Raw genomic sequence first — 22,407 nt, 5'->3', positions numbered from 1 at the left:
GCAGGGCGGCAAACGGAATCCGGGTCTCCCCCCAGGCCTCACGTGACTGCTCCGCATCAGGTGACTGTCCTCGAACTCGGGATCCTCGTAGTCGGGGCTTGTGTCCTCGTAGTGAACTTTGGTGTGTCTTGGCGCTGGCTGGCCAGTGTTGAACCCGCGTTGAATTGTCTCCGCTGATCTGTCTGCTGCTTCTGAAGCTCTTGCCTCCTCGAGTACAATCTGTAGGCTTAAATTGGTTTTTGCTAACAGCCGCTTTTGTAGGGAAATGTCTCTCAGCCCGCTAACGAGTCGATCCATAATCTGCTCATCCAGGTCTCTGAATCCACAATGTGTGGCTGCTTTTCGTAGTGCTGCAACGTACTGGTTGATAGATTCTCCCGCCTTCTGGTTCCTCGTGTTGAACGCTTGGCGGCAAACATGGCGGGAAGGTTTTGGCGCGTAATGAGTCTGTAGAGCCTGTTGCAACGCCGCCCATGATACTGCCTGTATTGGAGTAGGTGCGGTGAGGTCTCTGGCCGTGTTGAATACTTCTTTTCCGCAGTAGCCGAGGAAAATGTTTTTCTTCCGGGCGTCGGTGATTCCCGTATATTCATTCGCTTCGAGAAAACACTCGAAACGAATCATGAAGGCTTCCCATTCGTCATTCGCTGGGTCGAATGGAGCGGGGGGAGCATGCATCGCCATCTTCTCTCGTTTGAAGTTGCCGCGCTGCGGTGGCTTGAGATGGCTGCCGGAATTTCTGCCGAATTCCTGGGCTGGATCAAAACCGGAGATTCTGGAGGTAGCGTTCTTCGTCCTATCTGTCTCTCAATCCCACCTTCGTCGCCAATGTTAGATCTGGGCAGCGAGAGAACAGACTGCGGACACGAAGTGACTTAACAGCTCTTTATTAGTAGTAGTAGTGATCCAGCTTGCTCTGTGGTCAGAGGGTTCCCCTTTTATAGTACTCGGGTACGCCTCTCGACCAATCAGAGTAATACCTGTTTCCCGCTGTAGCAGCGGACCAGAGAGGAGACTTCCTCCTATATATGTTAATATCTAACAGAACAAATGTAGGAATATTCATTAGCAGTAAAAATGTAGCCTGTTAAATTGGTTTGACTTGAGGAAAGCTGGCTCTGTAGCCAAGAATTTTGTTCTGGTTTACTTAACATGTTATAATCCAGAAAGTGAGTTAAAGTTTTTTTAATGCAAATAACTTACCTACTTTAAAAAATGTACAGCCTTTCACAGCTTCAGAAAAAAAAAATCCAGTAAAAAAAAAAATCCACATCCAGTAAACGGAACTGTTTCCAGTATGACAGATCTGTGTCCAAAAGGAAATCTAAAGTATGGGTCTCTTGTGGAAAAAAGCTATGCATCTTCAGAAGGATTAACATTTGATGAATTACTGCTGACATTTCATGAGACTGCACATTTGCTGTTATGTGGGGCATGCGGGACAGATCAAAAAAGTCATGTGCCCCCTCAGAATGTCCTATGCATGACACACATACAAAAGAAGTGGGGCTTTGATGACATGGATGTGACTACCATATTGAAGGTGTTTTTTTTAATACTCTCCCTTGTGCACACTTTTGCCATAATGGCCTCAAAGTAGAGGCAGTGTGCAGCAAACAGAAAGATAGAACTATCTTTCTTCATATCCAGTTATTTCTCCTTAAAAAGAAACAAATTTGGATCTTAATTTTAGCTTTCTCAGCCATATCACTTCTCTCCTTCATTTGCCTTTCTTTAAAAAAAGAAAAGAAGGATAAAAAGCTAAGCTAGTATGAAACTGATGGTACAATCCTTCATATGCTTATTCGGATGTCCCATTAAGTTTAATTGGAATTGTTTTTAGCAAGTAGTAATGCTTTTCTTTTTTTTTTAAAGAACGGCATTGCAGCCCGATACATGGAGAAGGTCTAAGAAACCTAAGAAGATCTAAGATTTAAAAGAAACAAACATTTCCTTTTTTGAGTGATAGAACAAGTGGTGGGCGGAATCATCAAACAAAGCTGGAAACATGACAATTGGTGATTGGAATGAGGAGTGGCAAAAATAAAATATAAAGTGGATTTGGATGAAGTGGATTGAGATTAACAGCCACAGGTACACTGGCTGTTTCCAAGTTCTTGCAGAGGCAAGTTAGATGTCCAGAAAGGCAAACTGAAGAAAGAACATAAGCATTTGCAACAAAACAAGGATTAAAAAAACCATTCTAGTTGCCCAATCATCCTGAGGACTGCATAGATGTTCACATTGTGTGTATGTGTGTGTTCCTCAAATAGCCAACATGACCTTGGTTTTTTTTTTTAAAGATTCTGTTTATACATTCAGATTTGAAATATTGGTATGCCATCCCTTAGATCAGGGGTGTTCAAACTTGGGAATTTTAAGACTTGTGGACTTCAACTCCCAGAATTCCCCATGCTGTCTGGGGAATTCTGGGAGTTGAAGTCCACAAGTCTTAAAGTTCCCAAGTTTGGACACCCCTGACTTAGATAATAACAGTGGGTATGTAGTGGAATAGTTAGTATAGATTTCAGCACAGAGAAGCAAATCTGTTAAACAGAAATAATATCATAGTTACAGTATATTTTAGAAATGAAAGAGGCCTAAAGTTCATGGTAAGAGTTTTTTTTATTGCTGGGTATGCTGCATAGTCTGTCCTTTGCCACCAGTAATATCTAGTCTTTGAAAACATACCTAGACTAGATCACAAAACAAAACCAAATTTCATAGTATCTGGGTGGATTTTTTTTCTTTCTTTCTATTCTGTATAGCTGGATGGATGCAGTAACATTTAGTGGAATATACAATGGAACAGGTGGATCATCTTATTATTGCTAAAGTGACATATTGTATAGTATATCAGAATGTTGTGATAGCTAAGTCAACAATTGTCACTTGAAAGATTTTTCTACAGGGATACTTTTCTGGAAGTTCTTCATTCCTTATTAGACAGGCATCTATCTGTCAGTTGCTTGGACTTGACAGCGTCTGGGTGGGCTTAAGAATCACCACCCACTTCCTTCTTCTGTCTTTTCCATTAGCTCCAGGGAGCACAGTCTTAGCAGCTTTTTCGGATTCTGAACGGTGAGAAAAATCTCACGCTATGGCTTTGGATAAAGTTAAGGAGCTCTTTCCAGAGGCTGAGGTTGACAGGCGCCTTGTCTCAGGCTTGCTTTGTAGCTCAGCTGCTGCCATTCTGATATTCAAATGGATGAACCATATACGGGTCCAGAAGAAACTTGATGAATTCAAGACCAAGCGAGAACATGGGTTTCAGCGAATGGAGAAAGCAGCAAAGCAGTTTAAACAGCAGGTATCATGGCATTTGATTTTTTTTTTAAAATCCTTTTTCCTAACTTTAGAAAATGACTGAGACAGATTTACATGCAAAAATATTTCACTGGCCCACAATCTCTGATTATGGTTTCTGTCTCAAATACGAACATGCATTTTATACTATATAGTGGTGATAACGGTGACTTGCTTGCCAATATCTATTTCATATTTATTTTCATCTTTGAAAGTAATGGTTTGTATTTTGTGTAGTGCTATAGTTAATTTCTTTGCCATATCTTTTGGCTAAGGTTCCTATTGCTCTGCGTTTCCTATTTAACATTAGGAGCCTTTTAATGTTCACACATACTTTGTGTCATGAGGGAGGCAGGAGAAGGCATAAGATTTCATTTGCCTTCTCTTCTGGCATTTAACCTGCCTTCTTAACGCAGCTGTCTCTGCCCGCTTTTTAGCAGGGTGGTAATAAATCATCCACAATAAAACCAGTGGATATTTGAACTTAACATTTGACTAGTGACTGTTAACACATGCCAGGATTATTATTAGGTACAAAGAGCAAACCTTTTGTCTTTCTTCTTGCACAAAATTGTGTGTGTGTGTAAGAGAGAGAGAGAGACAGAGAGAGACAGAGACAGAGAATGAGAATAGCATGCTGAGTTAGGATTTTCAATGCTCTTTGTGCATCCTTCATTCTGCAATACAATATAGACTCTGTTAATCTGTTAATAGAATTTAGGAAGAACTATCCCTAGTTTGGAAAGAACTCTTGCCCCCTTCATTGTGTTTCAGTATAAACAAGAATTTTGCTATATTAAGAGATTTATATGGTTACAGAAAAGAATGTTTGGTGCAGCATTGTGCCCGGATTCCAATACTACGCATTGCCAGTGAATCCCATTTGGTATAATGGTATGTGAAAATAGCCTTGGGAGATGGACGGAAGAGTCACAAACTAGACAATGGTTTCTTGAATTGTAAAGGAGAAGGAATGTACTTTTATACTTGCAAGTATGCTTGCAAGATTAAGTTAATATAACCTTATAATACATTTGGAGCTGGTACTTCTAGGTGTGCTTCATGCTTGGACTACCTCATAAGGCTGACAACAATCTTGCAAGTCAGAAAATAATAGAATAACAGAGACCTTAGAGGTCTTATAGTCCAACCCTCTGCTCAAGCAGGAAACTCTACACCATTTCAGACAAATGGTTGTGCAATCTCTTCTTTAAAATCTCAATTGTTGGAGCACATTGTCCTTGCACAGCAAATTGCACATTGGAGCAAATTGCCATTCAAATTCAAGAAACTTGGACAAGTCCCTTCTTCTATCTCCCGAGGTCATTCCAACATATCATTACAGTTGGGGAACTACTGAATATAACAAGTTGAAAGCACACTTTCTTGTGAATAGACTGCTTACCTGCCATCTTTAGCTGGGAGAACAATAACTTTCAACTTAGATTTGTGAGGTCATCTCTTACCTTGGCTCCTTCCCAGGGACCTGTTCCAAGCTCCTAGCATCCTTCCCATCTGTCTATACTCATCATGGATTCAGCCTCAAGTATCAACTCTCATAACAACAGTGAAACAAAAGTATTGTCAATGTTGTATGTATTATCTAGTGGTGGGATTCAAATTTTTTTACTACTGGTTGTGTGGGCATGGCTTGGTGGGCATGGCGTGGCTTGATAGACATGGCAGGGGAAGGATACTGTAAAATATCCATTCCCTCCCCACTCCAGAAGCATACTGCAAAATCCCCCTTTCCTCCCAATCAGCTGGGACTCGGGAGGCAGAGAATAGATGGGGCAGGGGGGGGTGTTTACCAGTTATATTCAAAATTTCCACTACCGGTTCTCCAGAACTGGTCAGAACCTGCTGAATACCACCTCTGGTATTATCATAAAATTAAATAAATGGTTGAGTAATGGTTGAGCCATATACTGCACAAGAAATGGAAAAAAAACCTGACTGGGTCTGTCTTTTAAATAGATTGGGTGCAGCAATTGCATGACATGTATAAATATATTTCCCAACCTACCTTTCCTTGACCTCATTTTTTGGCAGAAGAGCTGAAGTGCTGAAATCAGAGATCTAATGGAGGCAAAACTGGATCTTTGCCTTGCTGTGTCAAGATGAATAATTAGTTATGAAACAAAGCTGTTTAAAAACTCCTCTTTATGACAGTGTATGTACATAATTCATTAATGTATTGAAATACGATCTTAACCGAGGACAGCTAGATTGGGGTAGTGGTTAAGGCATCAGGCTAGAAACCAGGAGTTCTACTCCTACCTTAGGCACAAAGCCAGCTGGGTGACCTTGGCCAGTCCCTTTCTCTCAGTCTGAAAAGCAGACACTGGCAAAACACTTCTGAAAAACCTTGCCAATAAAACTGAAGGAACTTGTCCAGGTAGCCTCTGAAAATTGAATATAATTGAATGAAAGGGGGAAAACACTTAATTGAAGTTTTATTTTTAAAGTAATAACTTGGAATATCAAAATGAAGATTTTAATCATCCCCTGTCATCTTACTCACCATTAAGGATCTACTATCTTTCGAAAAGGGGTTAACTGTACTAGATCAAACATTTATTTCTGTATCAACAGCATCATTTATATAGAAGTTGAACAATAAGGAGCAAGAGTATAGCTCTGTTTGACTCCTTTGAAGATAAGGAGGAGGGTGATTAAATCACCATTACAACAGCCTCTATGTGCATTGTAGTATTTTGATGTAATACGGTTATGAACCAAAGAAGATGAGAATCAATAGCTAATTGATGGCTAATTTCCTCCATAGTCTCTCATGAAGAATTGAATTTAAGGCTGTTCTTAAATAAATAAAAGCAACAGAAAGTGTTCCTTTGGTAGGGCTAGAGGAGTTTTCAGCTAAATGGTGCAAAATTGCACATTAATCCAGAGTGGAATATCCTGATCTAAACCCTATTTGTTTAAAGTTAACTTTTTTAAATTTTAACTTGCCCAATGTTGCTGTTTGTTTTTTCAGCTCTCTGCTATTGGGGATCACACAATAAACATTTAGGAAATATGTGAACTATCCAATTAAACATTATCCTCCTACATTTTTACTTTTAAGAGGGTGAGAGTTCACATTTTTCAGCAAATAAGATAATCACTATTTTTGCAATTTCATGTGCCTTCCCATTTCCTCCGTTTTAAAAGATTTTTTAAAATACATTTTGTAGGGGAAAAAAACCAAAATTAACTATTCATCGACTGCTTCCATTTTTAATATACTCCATGTCCTAATAACAACTGCTGACTCTTGTACATTTTTAAAATTTTAGCATTTACTAGGCTACTTTTATGCTTCAACAAACCAGTTTTCAACCACTGAACAATTTTTGCAGGCCTGTTAACTTGCATGCATCCAGAAGATTGAACAGCTCTGGCCAGTTGATTGGCAGTGATTGTGTGGTTTATGGGTAGGGAATGTGGAGATTATGGTTGGGGAATGTGGGTGATGGGCCAGCTGGTACACCTCCATACATAATCAATAATCCCAGAATGTAGAAAAGAAAGTCACACAGATGTTTCTTTGAAGTATTTCTAACCAGAGAAAGGTGAAAATGAAAGAACCGATTGTGAATCGATGCTTAATCTTTGTTAAAACCCTCTAAGCTAGAATAGCAGTATTTATTAGTTGAAGATAATAGCGCAATTTCAACAGGAGAAAGAAGTTTTAAGTCTGCAAAAGATATTCTCAGAAATACAGAAATTATCAAATACATGTGAGAGGCTAGAGAAGAAGTTGGATGACTTAGTGCATTTAACAGCAAAATTTGACGGAGAGATTGAAGATGTTGATCAAATGGATAAAGTGGCGGTTAAAATCCAAAAAATCAGAGGAAAATGAATATAAAAAAATTAAAATTGCTGATATTTATGGTGATTGGTTTGTCTCTTAAAATGGAAAGAGTGGAATACTGAAAGAGGAATTAAATGGAGGGGAAACCTACCCTATATGGCAAGATACAGAAGAAGAAAAAATAAAAGAATTTATGGATTTAAAGAGAGAAATCTTATTAGCAATAGTTTTGATAACACCACCGACAATCAAAGATAAGCTGATTAAGGAAACAGAAGAAGGGCATCATAATTACATGAGAGATTTTATAAGCAAGGAGTTGCTAAGAGGAGTCCATACAAAGTTGCCTAAAGAGAAGATTAGAGGACTGATACCACAAATAGCAGAAGATATGAGACTGTTTTGCTACTGGAAAGATACAGGTTGATAGATGGAGGAGTATAATTTAAAACTAGTTAAACTTAGTGAAATTTAGTGATATTAGATATAGTTAAACAAATAATTGATAATGATAATAATGTATACAATGTGTAGTGTCATGATAAGCAATAATGGGATATGAATATTGAATAGTACCCATGAAAGGAAGCTTAGAAATTATTTTGGATTATACGTAAAGGTTAATAAAAAAGAACTAAGATATAGTTAAGTTTTGAATATTAGGGGGGAAATGTTATGACCCAGGATATAGATAAATAAAGGAGGGATAATGATAATAACGTATATATAGGTATGGGTACAACATAAGGAAATTGGATGTAAATTGCAAATAATGATTTGGAAAGAAGGATTAGAAAATTTTGTTATTGAATATTATGGATGTTTAGCTAGAATAGAACATAAGGATTCAGTGTTATTGGAGATTTCAGAAATAGTAAATGAAATGCCAGCATGTGGTTATGTATTAAATCTTGGTATATTCTATGATGAAGGACGTTTAAACAATTATAGTCAAATGAAATGGAGGTATGATGATGGTAACATGTATAAATATCTGAGTTTAAAATACTTGCACATAAGCTTTTTTGTAACCAACTGGTACACTTTGTACAGTATATAAAGGAGGATATGTTATGTTTGTCTTGAAAAAAAACTTTTTATAAAAAACAAAATAATAATCCCAGAATGTAGTTTAAGAATCACTCATCTAACAGATATCCATTTTGCAATAATACATCAGCAGTATGTTTGTTCCTTGCGGCAGAACCCAGGAGTAAAGGCTGTTCCAATCCTGTCTCTTTCTCTTGTGGAACTAACTGCAAAGTTAAAAGATGGCTCCCTGTCTCCAGAAAGTGTTCTGTACACCTACATGGAAAAGGTAAGGTTGACTTTGAATGTTAAAATTCCAATATGGATGCGCATTCTTTATGCAAAACCTGCTTTCCTATCTTGCAAACATCAATATAAACCATTGACATTTCACACCATAAATACGGTTACTGATTTGGGCATAAGTTAAAAAACTAAAATCCTTTCTAACTCTGTGCCTTTCCCTGTTTCTGTAATCTGAAGTAGAGGGTGATAGCTAGAAGCAATCAGTTTAAAGATCTGACATAGGACAGCTGATTGCTGTGATGGTGCTTTAATGGCTTCAGAAGGCATAAATGGTGGACCGAAGATTATCTCTTCTTTTGTCCCACTAGGAGAAAGTGAGGAGTTTAACCAAGCCAAGTCTTTAAATCAATCTATACTGGGAGTTAATCTGCATAGGAAACAGGGGTTACTTTGTCCCTTGTGGAAAAACACATGGCATCATCAGTTCCTCAAGAAAACTGTTGAAAAACAGGAAGCCTGGTGCTCTTGACTTTTGTAAACCCACACCTGACCCTCAACCTTTGTGCATATTTTGTAAGATCTTCTATCACCAAAACAGCATCAATCTCCAGAGATGTCTTTCCATGGAAACAGAATCAACCCACCTCTGCACTGGTGGCAAAGAGCTGGAGGGGATTGTATCATGGCCTGGAACTGGCTGACCATCTCAGCCCGCTGAGCCTCCAGGTGCTGGTATCTGGCCTGGCACTCCAACAGGTCTTCCCTTTGCTTGAAAAGCCTATGCGTATAGTCCTCAGTGAGGTGCTTCTGCTGAGTCTCCTTCTCGGTCAGATCCAATTTGAACTGAGCCAGCTATTTTGCCAACTCTTTCTCATGGTGGCTGCTTAGCTCCAGCAACTGCTTCCTATTGGGGTCCTAAGCAGCCTGGGTGGGTGAGGAGTGGCTGGGAAGGAAGGGGCGAGTAGAGGCCAGCGAGGCGCTGCTCGATGTGAGTGACATCATGTTGGTCACACCCACCTAGCCACACCCATCCAGCCAGTCATTAGGCATGAATTTAGTGGTCCAAAAGGTTGGGGACCCCTGATATAGAAGCCAGTTTATTTGATTTACAAGTCCCGAGGGAAAGCTGGCTAAGCTAATAGCTTACAATACTACATTAATTTCCGCAACATTTTGCATATGCATTTGTTTGTTCACACTCATACCCAGATATTATAAATGAAGCTCAGCCCAATTCAGCTTCAAATCCCTCCCCAGTTGTGCAGCCGGCACCCAGTTAAGCAAATTTCATCCAGCAATTCAAGAGTTAAGAGGAGCTTTCATCCTTTTCCTAGCCCCCTGAATCTAGGGCCTTGGGCCTTTGATTCATCTGATCCATGGAGTTATTTTCAGCTGTGGAAGATTTATTACAACTCCCAGCAGCTAAGTTACAAGGGAATTCCATTTTTGGAACAGTGTGACTTTGAGACTTCTAAAAAGATGATCAAGGACTGAATGAATGCAGTTGTCTGCTTGGCAGGTGGACGGTATGGATATAAGTGCACCAAAAAGATACTTGAATGTATTGGATGCCGGGAATTTATTTATTGTATTTATATTACCTAGCGTATTGATTATTCTGGACAGTGCACAAAGACATTATGGACATTAGGATATAAAATGATACATCTGTTATAAAAATGGTGTATAAAAAGTTGAGGTAAAACATAAGAAAAAAATTAAAAATGCGCAGCATCCAAAACTAAACTTTGCAGGAGAGTCAGGTTAGACCAGGGGTGTCCAAACTTAGCAACTTTAAGACTTGTGGACTTCAACTCCCAGAATTCCCCAGCCAGCAGAGCTGGCTGGGGAATTCTGGGAGTTGAAGTCCACAAGTCTTAAAGTTGCCAAGTTTGGACACCCCTGGGTTAGACTATGTTAGACAAAAACGGCTCTCTGGGGAATTCTGGGAGTTGAAGTCCACATATCTTCAAAGCTGCTGAAATTGAGAAACACTACTTTAGCTGTTGTTATATTCTGGTTGATGTATCTTTTCTTCCTTTCAGCAGTGTTGGATTTTTCCCCCCTCTGCTTTATTTTTGTCTCCTTTGTCTAAGCCTCTACTTGCCTTCCCAAAACCAACCAAATGATGGATATTGCATCCTTTTCTTGGCTTGCTGAACTTCCTTCTTCCTTTCCAGAAAGGAAAGCACCAGCAAAAAGCTGGTTGGAGCAAAGTCATAGTGTGGATATATTAATATATTAACATATATTAAGGCAGGAGTTCTGAGGAACCCTTTTAGCAGGGGCCGTTTCATGAAACCTAAAATAAAATATATGCTGCTGTTTTCATGCCACCGTTTTCTACAGTTTACAGCCCAGATAACATAGCTGAGTTTTTGATGTCTGTCAAAAAAAGACAGGATTATGAAGGTGAGTTATTTGTATTGGGTAGCTTGCCGATTGTATGCTGTCCATTCCTTCTTTAATCACGTGAAGTGTTAATACCACTTTATAATGCCTTGGTAAGGCCACACTTGGAATACTGCATTCAGTTCTGGTCGCCACAATGTAAAAAAGATGTGGAGACTCTAGAAAGAGTGCAGAGAAGAGCAACAAAGATGATTAGGGGACTGGGGACTAAAACATATGAAGAACGGTTGCAGGAACTAGGTATGTTTAGCTTAAGAGAAAGAAGGACTAGGGGAGACATGATAGCATTGTTCCAACATCTCAGGGGTTGCCACAAAGAAGAGGGAGTCAAACTGTTCTCCAAAGCACCTGAGGGTAGAACAAGAAGCAATGGGTGGAAACTAATCAAGGAGAGAAGCAACTTAGAACTGAGGAGAAATTTCCTGACAGTGAGAACAATTAATCAGTGGAACAGCTTGCCTCCAGAAGTTGTGAATGCCCCAACACTGGAAGTCTTTAAGAAGATGTTGGATAGCTATTTGTCTGAAACGGTATAGGGTTTCCTGCCTCTTCTAGTTGGACTAGAAGACCTCCAAGGTCCCTTCCAACTCTACTATTGTATTGTATAATTTGCGTACCTCGTACCAAAGTAGAGCCAGAGGAGGGGGAGGTATATTTCTCACAGAATTCCTTTTCTGAACAACTAAAAAATTCAGAATGGTTCTTGGATCACCTCCTTCTTCTGCTTTTCTTCTTTTTGCACCCAGGCTTTAGCAGTAACCCGGGAGATCAACTGTGTGACAGACTTCCTCCCAGAGTGTGAAGAACAGCTCCAAGAAATTAAAAGAAGAGAGAAAGGGTTACTCTATGGGGTCCCTGTCAGCATCAAGGAAAATGTTGCTTGCAAGGTACTTTTAGAAAGTATTCATCAACAATTGGGTAGGGGAGAGCAATGCTTCAGGAGGTTAAGTTCTAGGCCTTCAAATGAGATTGGCAAAGTTGGGCTGGGGAAAATTAGTGAATTAAGTCCACATCTCGGCATACCTCGCTACATTCTCCATCTTGATGCATTCCAGCACAAAAAGTGGCAGAGGTTCTGTAAGCATCTTAGGCTACATGTGCTTGTACAGTAGAAGGCCTATGAGCAGGAAATATTGTGTTTCTCAGCTTTGGCAACATGAAGATGTGTGGACTTCAACTCCCAGGATACCCCAGTCAGCACGACTGATTGTGAAACTCTGGGAGTTGAAGTCCACATAGCTTCAAGTTGTCAAGATTGAGAAACACTGGCTTGGTCAGTATTCCTGAGTCAGGAGCCTTGTAAAACATATGTTTGGACCAATACATGTTAAAAATCTCTTGTAGATCTTCATGCTGAAAAACAGAATATTTAGTGGACTGCCAGAGATTTAACAGGGCCAGCCTAATATAGTTCTGCTCATGTCAAGTTAAATACTTGAATACAGCTCTGTTTGTAATGGTCCTTGGATAATACCATGGTGAGCTTGTCAGTTTCGTTTGCAGTCCATCCATCAGGTTTTGATTTCCATCTCTCAGATTTTTTCCATAGCAACTTTCTTTGTTACAATAATATTGTTCTCCACCACTTCTGGTATTGTCTTTTAATGGTAAGACTTTACTATTGAGGGAGCATCTCCTTGGTGGATTCTTCTCCTTTGTTTCCCTTCTCACCAAGCATCACCTTCTAGTGGGACAATAACACACAATTGGCAGAACCTGCTACCCTTCCTGGTTAAATTGATCTTCTGTGTAGCACAGGATTAGCACTTTTTAAAAAGGGCACTAAATCCATGTCTAAAATGTAGTCTTTACATTTAAATGAAAAGCCTCATGGGAACTCCATAGTCCTGGCTAGGTTATCTTCTTAATGGTCAACAAAGAATGTCAGATAATAACCATAGCAAGAAATTAGGTTGGAAGGAGGCAGACAAAACTGAAATGTCTTTAATCTGATTTGGATCTGAACAGAAGACAGTACAGGTAGTCTTCAACCTACAACACTTCGTTTAATGACCATTTGAAGTTACAATGGCACTGAAAAAAGTGACATGATAGTTTTTCATACTTACAACTGTTGCAGCATCCCCACGGTCACATGCTCAGATGCTGGGCAACTAACTCATATTTATTGACATCTGCAGTATCCCTGGTCATGAGCTCACTTTTTATGAACTTCTGATCAGCAAAGTTAATAGGGAAGCCAGCTTCACTCAACAACCGTATTGCTAATTTAACATCTGCAGTGATTCACTTAACAACTGTGTCAAGAAACGTTGTAAAATCAAGCACAACTCACTTAAAAATGTTTCATTTAGCAACATAAATTTTGGGCTCCATTGTGGTTGTAAGTTGAATACTACCTGTATCAACACAGTTTGTCAGGGGAACAAAATCAGTTATTAGGGCATGTTAATGCTCTGCTTAGAGGAAAGGAAGAATCCTAGAGCTACCCAATCTGGGCTTCAAATATCCGGAAGATAGCTAGATCACATCAATGAGAAACATAAAACTCTATTGTTTTTATCTAGAGCCCAGATAGCGTAGACTTTTATCAAACTGACATTTGATAGCATTTCCTATTGATTTGTTGTATTCTGCCAGTGGCCTGCAGAACTGGCTGTAGAGTCGGATAGTGAGGAGGTTGGGGAGGAACATGGCCTATTCTGGAGTCTGAGGAAGGCTCGGACGAGGGCTCTGTGTAGGAGGCAGAGAGAAGGCCAGGACGATCTGGGAGTTATGTGCTGCCTCCGGAGCCTCCAGAGTCGAGCATCAGCAAGGCAGAGAAACAGGGGAAAGTCTGTTCCCAGTGCGCTCATGCGCAGAGCTTCCAGAAGGCAAAAACAGTTAAGACAAAAGGGGCGATTCAGGAGTAAGGCTTGGAGATGATTGGCCCTTCCCATAAGACATAAAGGAGGAGCAAAGGCACATGAGCCATTGCAGGAAGCAACTTCGTTCGTTCTGGTCGGTTTAAACTCTGAAGCTCTATTTTGATTCTGTGCTCCATGTGGCCTTGCAAAGATAATTGCCAATTAGGTCTTTGGCAGCGTTTCAAGAGAAATAAAGATGGGTGCTTATCAGCCTTATCCTGAAGGACTGTGGCAGACTTCTGTTGGACTCTTTACAAACTATTTGTGACTCATTACGGGCTGTGAATGAACATAATTCACAGCTGTTGAAATAAAAAGAGGGTTTTTGGGACTAAGCGTGTGCTTTTTACTATCTCAGGAAGCTTAGGTCAGAACATGATTTGCAATATGCTTTTTCTTCACATTTTCTTGCACTGCTTTTTCATTCTAAATCTCATCATTTGCTTTATTTCTCTCTTTTAAGGGATTTCCCAATTCACTTGGCTTGGTGAAATTTCTGGACTCTCCTGAGCACGATGACTCTGTAATAGTCAAAGTTCTTAAGAAACAAGGGGCAATTCCATTTGTAAAGACCAACACATCACAAGCCATATTAAAGTAAGCATTTGCTCACTTTTTTTGGGTGGGGAGGTATAGTTCTTAAGTTCTTAAAAACAAGAAATGACTCTAATCTGTTAAAATCGGGTCGTCATTTTGATGGTTCTTCTATCTCCTTAATAATATCGTACAATAAATTCAAAAAGTAGCCTTTTCTGAACAACATAACTTTTTTTGCCAAAAAAAAAAAAAAGATTGCTAGATTTTAGCTCTATTCTTATCATTAAAACAGTTTTTTTTCTTCCTGAAGAAAAAGAACCATGTTTTAATTCATTTGTCTCCAATATGGTGCCCTCCATCATGAATTAAATAGCAGCTCTCAGAAATTTCACCCAGCATGAAAGTACATGCCTTTCATGAGCGATATAACAGCAAAATCACTGTCCCAAACCCCATATAGACTAGACTGTTTCCTTCAATTAGTATTTGTAGTGTCTAGCCAAATCTGTATGGCTGTTTTCCACTAAACTGGCAAAAAAAAATTTAACCAATAAAATTGGTCACTGAATTTTCAGAAAGCCCTGGGTTTTACTCCAGATATGTATGGCTCAGCTGTTAGGAAAGCCTTCCTCAACTTGATGAGTATGATAAATTCTCACCACGCATAGGCAATAGAAATTTGCATTTGAATATTTTTATTTATTTTTGACGCAAAGGTCTTTTAAAACTGAAGCCTGATTCCTGGGCACTTTGTACTGTAAAAAGCTAGAACAAGGGAAGCAAAGAACAAAGAGAGATGCATTCAAAGAAGTAGAAATCATGTCAGGCAAAAACCAAATTGTTAGATCTGGGCAACGAGAGAACAGACTGCGGACAACGAAGTGACTTAACAGCTCTTTATTCGTAGAAGTAGTGATCCAGCTTACTCTGTGGCCGGAGGGTTCCCCTTTTATAGGGATCGGGTACGCCTCTCGACCAATCAGAGCGATACCTGTTTCCCGCTGTAGCAGCGGACCAGAGAGGAGACTTGCTACGATATATGTTAATATCTAACACAAATCTTACAGATGTTTAGTTCCACTCTACCCTAAGGCCTAGGAAGTGATTGTGTCTTCAGTGCCTTCCACAAGAGTGGGAGCCACGTGGATTTCTTGTCTTAACTCCACCATAAGCAAAATCAGAAGTAACAGATTAACAGAGTTGAACTTGCAGGTCATCTAGTCCAACCCCTTGCCCAAGCAGGAGATCCTACATCTGCCTCTACCTAGGATTAAACTCACAACCTCCTGATTGTGAGGAAAGAGCTCCACCTTTAGGCCACCACAGCTGTTATTAAATAGATTCCTTCTGCATGCCTTTGATTTGCTTATGGGTCTTTCCCCCTCCTACGCAGCATTGACTGTGGCAATACAGTCTTTGGACAAACCTTGAACCCTTTCAACCACAAGAAAAGTTCTGGAGGCTCCAGTGGAGGGGAAGCAGCTCTTATTGGAGGAGGAGGATCCATGCTTGGCATTGGAACAGATGTGGCTGCAAGTATTCGGGTGCCATGTGGCTTTTGTGGGATCTGTGGATTCAAACCAACTGGCTATAGAGTGAGGTAAGTTTCATTTTTATTTATTGGATTTTTATTTTTATAAATAACTCAAGGAAAGCACATACATAATTCCTCCTCCTATTTTCCCCACAACAACAATCCTCTGAGGTGGGTCAGGCTGAGAGAGAGTGCCAACTTTCATGACTAAGGTATGTCTAGAACTCATAGTCTCCTGGTTTCCTGCCTAGTGTCTTAACCACGACTAGATCAAACTGGCTCCCTTCACAACTTTCACAAATAGTTGATAATATATAATAATCTGGATGATAACCCGGTGTTGCCCGGGTATTTATAGACGTCAAAGTGTGTGTCTGACAGGGAGCCATTGAGAGGGGACTTTCTTCCCCTTATTCCCATGCCCATCATCCATGCCCTCTCCTTTCCTCCTCCCATGCGCTTATCCTGGCATGTTGCCCCAAATCCATCAGGCGCTTCCCCATTGCTTCAATGGAGGACAAACGTCATGGCTAACTTTCCATAGGAAGCTGCAAAGGAACTGACATCACAAACAATTGCCACTCTAGGACACCACACTCGCTCTGCTTAACGGCCCAGGGTTTCCCTTCTCCCTCCCATGACATCACAAACAATTGCAACTCTAGGACACCAAATTTACTTTCCTTAACGGGCCAGGCATTCCAGACTTATGCTGGAACACACACATACAGGCACACAGAGACACACAGACACACACCAGGGGTGTGTCCCCCCCCCAGTATTTGTCTCCAGAGGGTAAGCCATCTTTGTTTGGTTGAAATTGTTTGAGGTGCTCCAGAGTTATGCTGGAACATATATGTCAACCAAGTCAAGGGCGAATGGTATGCCAATAAACAGTGCATGTTCAACATAAATTCTACCTTGTGACTGTCAGTTCAGAAACCAGTAGGAAACTAGCAGTCTAGATTATAAATATAATCCTTACTAAACAGGAAGGTATTTGTTAGGAATTAAGAATTGCTAAAAGAAAGGACGAGGCCATGTTTCTTCAGGTAAAGTGGTCATGAATCTAGTAGACCATAGCCTTCTGTCCCTGTCTATCCCTTTTATTTATTTATTCCTTCGTTTTCTCATTCATTCTTTCATTTCCCATCATGTCATCCACACAAGCATTCATCCTGCTCCAGTGGTGGGTTGCAGGTGGTACACCCTGGTATGGTGCTCCGGAGGGCCCATCTGCCCACCCGACCTCCTTACCTGTATTTGAGCTCTTTGGCGCTTTCGCGCATGCGCCTGTGCGACACTCCGCAGAGCAGCTGGAGTGTCGCGGAGGCATCACAGGAGGGAAGGATACATGTGTGCATTGCGCACATTCATGTGGTGGACGCCAGGCTCTGTTGCACCGTACTGGTTGCACCGGGATCCGAAACACACCACTGTCCTGCTCATTCATATTCCAGCCATGGCCTCCCTGCTTCATTCACAGAACACCAATAGAATGAATCTGTTTTTATGTTCTAAACACTTGAAAAACTTCAGGGGGAAAGGAAATGTTGCACCAATATAGCTAAATATTACAAACTCAACAAATATATATTCCAAACCAGATAATGTTAGTGACTTGTCTACTCTGGAGCAGGAAATCACCAGGAGAATTGATTCAGCCTCATGAGATATTCACCACTGCTAAGTTGAATAGCCAAGCTAGGAAGATTAGAGAAATTGGAATTGAGATTAAGGTATAGATACTAAACAATACTGCAGTTTTATACCCCTTCAACTTTCCCAAAATAGATATGCCAAAGATTTATATTATTTCTCCAATATTTATGTGCGAAAAAGAAAAAGTAACCATAGAACATACGTAGAAGAGCTTATGTACAATGGTATATTTTGCCATTCACTCTTGCTTAGTTAGTCTTGGTATTTAACTCTCTTCCCTCACTCTTAACATTTTGCGTCGTTCCAACTCTTGTCAAGAATCCCTCCCCCCATTTCCCCCCAGATGGGTATGTACCAGTATATAGCATTCAGGTGGTGTGGATATCAATGAATGGTCCTATTGGCTGGGAATTTTGAAAGTCCACCTATTTGGAATGGCACAGATTGGAGATAGCTGAAGTGTGAAGTTTCCCTATATTTTTTTAAATGCAATACGTGATTTTTATTTATTAATTTATTTAATTTGTCAGTTATTTACAAGATAATAAGCATAAGAATAAACATGAGTTTGAATGAAATGGGTGCAGATAAATGGGGACAGTAGGACAGTGATAGTAGGCATGATGGTGCGCTTATGCACGCCCCTTACAGACCTCTTCGGAATGGGGTGAGATCAATAATAGACAGTTTAAGATTAAAGTTATAGGGGTATATTTTCTTACTGGGAAGAAAGAGTGCATTTCTTTGGCTGCTTTGCATAGAAAAGAAGACAGAAGTCTCCTACTTAATGATGTCACCACCTCTTTTACTTCTTCGCTCTCCATTTCTCAGTTCTTGAGCAAGCAATCTTTTTTGACAGGCTTTTATTGATGGCAGGGATAGGAAAGATGGCCCAGGATGCATTAGCTCTATTAGGGATACTGAGGGCTCCCAGGATGTCTCCTTAAGGAAAGGATGCTAATCAATGACTCCTATATTATCTTGCATAGCATTAATTAATTTAAAGACTTTTTTTTCCTACTGAATGTAAACTCTTCTGAGCCCTGGCTCAATATAAAATGTAAACCTTGTATCACAAATGGTCTTCATCCTTTCTTTGTCTGGAAGAAAAATTGTTGGAAGGTAATTCTATCCCCTTAATGGAGTACTACTTTATCTGAATAGATCTTTGTACATGGAGATATATCAATTTCCTGGGGATTTGAAAAGAAGACTTGGGTGGGGGTGGTTAGGTCAGGATTGAGACGAAGATAATTGTTATAGTATCCCACTCCTGGATTAAAAGAAAAAGGACTGGGCCTCTGAAAATATTACAAGTAGGCAGTGGTGGGATTCAAATAATTTAACAACCGGTTCTCTGCCCTAATGATTTCTTCTAATCACCAGTTCACCAAACTGCTCAGAAAGTTAACAACCAGTTCTCCCGAAGTGGTGTGAACTGACTGAATCCCACCACTGCAAGTACAGAAGATCTAAAGTCAATTTTCTCTTAAAGCTCAAATCTGTTTGGGTAATGTTGTTAGTTCTAGTCCAAATTCCTAAGAAGGAAAATCAAGTTTCTCGAATTCAAAGTATGTTCAAGCAGCATAATTAAACAATCAAGATATACTGTAGTAAATATACTAGATAGTGTACTCTGGGACAGCTTTACATGTAGCCAAGCTACAATGTTGTAGGGACAATGAAAGGTGCCTATGATTTTGTTACTTTTTTAAAGGGAAAAGGATAATCTTGAAAACATTCTCAGTGTCTTTCCAATAGTTGTGGATATCATTAGTCTCCTTCAACAATACCTGCATTTCGTGACAGGGTCTCTTTTTTCATTTGGCTTTGCCTATTGTTAATTTGCTTTTCTCATTTGCTGTTGTGCAGTGTCAAAGGTGTTACCACTCCTGTACCTGGAATGAACTCAGGTGAGCAAATCTATAGTTGATAAAGTGTTTGTTATTCAGCTCATGGAGAAAAAGCCAAAGTTCCTGATGAATATATATGTAGGCCTTCTGCTAATCAATCAACCATCCAAAATTGCACTCAAGCTTCTTCCTTCTCCTCCAACACATTTCATGTCCTTTCCTGAAGAACCTAGCTATTAAAAACTTCTTGGCCACTTCTAATTTATTTCATGGTAAACAAATACATTTGAAAAGGATTTAGTAGGGGGAAAAGGGAGACATCCGATGACATTATTGTATCATAATCCTCATCCAGTGGTCTTTGGACTGTCTGGGACCACTACTCCATCACTGCTCAGTCACATTGCGATGTCTTTTTTTTTTTTGGTTGGTTTGTTTCCCTACTGATTTGGGATTTATTTATTGTTGCACAATAAGATCGCAGGTTCATTTGCATTTATAGTTATATTTCAGAAGAATGTAGTAATTTACAATTTTAAAGTATAGTTTAGGATGACAACACAAGGAGTAAAAATAGTGTATTTTCTGTGTCAAAAACTGCTAGATAAATCAAGCTACTTGAGTAAACTATTGTAGAAGTTCAAAATCCCCTAATTATTAGAAAGCGAATTCTCAGGGGACCATTTAGCTTTTCTTTACTTCAAAGCCATGTTCTGTCTTCCTTCACCAAGACTAGAGACCTTTCTCTCTCTGTTCTAGTCATCTCTGTGACAGGACCAATGGCAAGAGATGTGGATAGCCTGGTTTTGTGCATGAAAGCCCTATTGTGTGATGAGATGTTTTGTCTGGATCCAGCTGTGCCCCCACTTCCCTTTAATGACAAGGTAATCAAACTGGATATAGTGATGAATCAGGGTGCATGTGTGGGTGTATGGGGGGGGGGTCTGATTCAGTAGTGGGTTCCAGATCCCGTCGCAACTGGTATGCTGTGATGGGGCCGGGCCACCTCATCAGGCATGCGTGCTGTGCACTCATGTGCACACAACCACCCAGTGACACTCAGCTGCTTGGCGGAGGTCGCGCAGGCACCGCACACTGTGTGCCCGTGGGCAATTGGCCTGTTTGCATCAAAAAGCGCTAAGGAACGTGGGCAGGCGGGTGGGCCAAATGAACCACCATTCCGGTATGCTGCTCCCAGCTCCCAGCGGTACGCCCGTACCAGGCAGTACTGTCCAGAACCCACCACTGGTCTGATTATAGTTTTTAGTAGGTTTTGGCCAGAATTGTTCAAGAATCTTCTTTCCCATACGGAACTGCATAGGCCAATGATGGTTAACCTTTTTGTTGCTGAGTGTCCAAAGTGCGTGCGTATGTGCATGAATGCACACGCACTTGCCCCAATCCCCAAAATGCAGTGCGGGGGCCCCCATCCCGCATGCACCCCACCCCTGGCTCCATTTTGGCTTTCAGGTGGCTTTTCAGGCCCAATATGGGCCGTGGAGGGGCCTCGCTAAGATGGAATATGGAATAATATGGGATAATAGGAATCTTAATATATGTGACTTACTTTATAATGGTGCACGTTAAGAGTTTTGTAAGAGGAAACTTCATTGAGCATGTTAAGAGTTTTTGTAAGAGGAAGCATCATAAGCAGGAAGTCACACATAGCCAAGCAAATGTAACCGCAGACTTGAAGACAGGAAACTTAGGCAGGAAATGTAGATAGATGCAAAAATCCTGTGACCTACTTAGAAAGTTTATCTTCTATAGCATAGCAACAGGGGGGGGGGGGGGTTGAGATAACTGGGCTGTCAGAAATGTAACCAATCATCAGATGTCAAAAGTATGTACAAAAGTACCTGCATTAGAATCCTTCAGGGTTCAGTCTTTGCTACTGGTGTTGCACTGAACCTTGCACAATAAACCTTTTCTGTTTGATCCCGGAATTCTGTGTCAGTTCCTAGAATTCCATAATATCGCGATCTCCACAGTTTCTCCCCCCCCCCAGCGTGTCCTAGCTTTCTCCTGCATTCCTGCCTCCTGTAACTTCCCCAATTTTTGCAGTTTCTCTCCCAGTGAGTCCTAGCTTTCTCTGCATTCCTGTTACAGAGAGACATCTGCAGAGGGTAGAACCTGCAGAGATCAGGGAAGGCACAGGCAGCAGAAATGCAGGAGAAAGCTAGGGCACGCTGGTGGGGGGGGGAGAAAACTTGGATGCTCTGGGGGGAGGAAGCTAGGGAGCGCTGGGGGGGGGGGAACTGCAGAGATCAGGGAAGATCATGCTCCCACACATGCGTGGCACAGGCCCGAAGACCAGATGGCCTGTGGGAGGTGCGCGTGCATACTCGGTGGAGCTGGGCTTAGGTAATAGCTGGCGTGCCCACATAGAGGGCTCTGAGTGCCACCTGTGGCATGCATGCCATAGATTCATCATCACGGGCAGCTGCTCCCATCCTTTCCATGGAGAGAACAGAAAATTGACTTCTAGGTACAGGTACCTCTGCCTATGCACAGGTAGTCCATTTGAAGTTATGACCAGTTGTTGAAATTGTGTCTATCATAGTATACTTACAGTCATATGATCAAGATTCAGGCACTTGGCACCCAGCACATAATTACAATGGTTATAGCAACCCATGATCACATGATCACAATCTGCTGGCTTCTCACAAGTAAAGCCAATGGGGAAGCCAGCAGGAAACTTCAAGTCACTCCTGCTTCTGATGCATTTTCTCCCGAGGAGCCCCTAGGGAGGATTGGGTATTGCATTCCATAGTGCAGTGTTTTTCAACCTTGGCAACTTGAAGATGTCTGGACTTCAACTCCCAGAATTCCCCAGCCAGCATTCGCTGGCTGGGGAATTCTGGGAGTTGAAGTCCAGACATCTTCAAGTTGCCAAGGTTGAAAAACACTGCCATAGTGTCTACCTGCTCATATGCCATAGCACAAACCTGCCTCACCTGCTTTCCTCTGCATAAGCAAGTGCTTCTGGATTCTCACCTACTCTCATGTCAAATTTGCATGAGGTTCTCACTTAATGATTCACACGATCCTTGCTTAACAATGGCAGGAGGATTGCTGGGATTGCTATCATTAAGCTATGTATGTCATGCTTTATGACCACATTGCTTAGCAATGGAAATT

The 22,407-nt window shown here is 40.8% G+C and overlaps 1 protein-coding gene across 1 annotated transcript in view; it reads left to right on the top strand.

Annotated features, from left to right (window-relative positions):
- Positions 1 to 3,043: 3,043 nt before the first annotated feature.
- The window catches only part of LOC309388737 (vitamin D3 hydroxylase-associated protein-like), a 37,406-nt gene continuing 18,042 nt past the window's right edge, over positions 3,044 to 22,407 (top strand). Inside the window, exons 1-7 of the mRNA XM_081946330.1 lie at positions 3,044 to 3,310; positions 8,328 to 8,441; positions 11,557 to 11,697; positions 14,141 to 14,274; positions 15,608 to 15,814; positions 19,283 to 19,323; positions 20,023 to 20,147. Of these exons, the coding sequence (XP_081802456.1) occupies positions 3,101 to 3,310; positions 8,328 to 8,441; positions 11,557 to 11,697; positions 14,141 to 14,274; positions 15,608 to 15,814; positions 19,283 to 19,323; positions 20,023 to 20,147 (972 nt within the window). The 5' untranslated portion in view covers positions 3,044 to 3,100. The remainder of the gene's footprint in view (positions 3,311 to 8,327; positions 8,442 to 11,556; positions 11,698 to 14,140; positions 14,275 to 15,607; positions 15,815 to 19,282; positions 19,324 to 20,022; positions 20,148 to 22,407) is intronic.

This window comes from Natrix helvetica (assembly GCF_964273705.1).
Source record: "Natrix helvetica genome assembly, chromosome: 3".
Lineage (NCBI taxonomy): Eukaryota > Metazoa > Chordata > Lepidosauria > Squamata > Natricidae > Natrix > Natrix helvetica.
The sequence above is the reverse complement of the archived record's forward strand: the minus strand, read 5'-3'. Positions and strand labels throughout refer to the sequence as shown.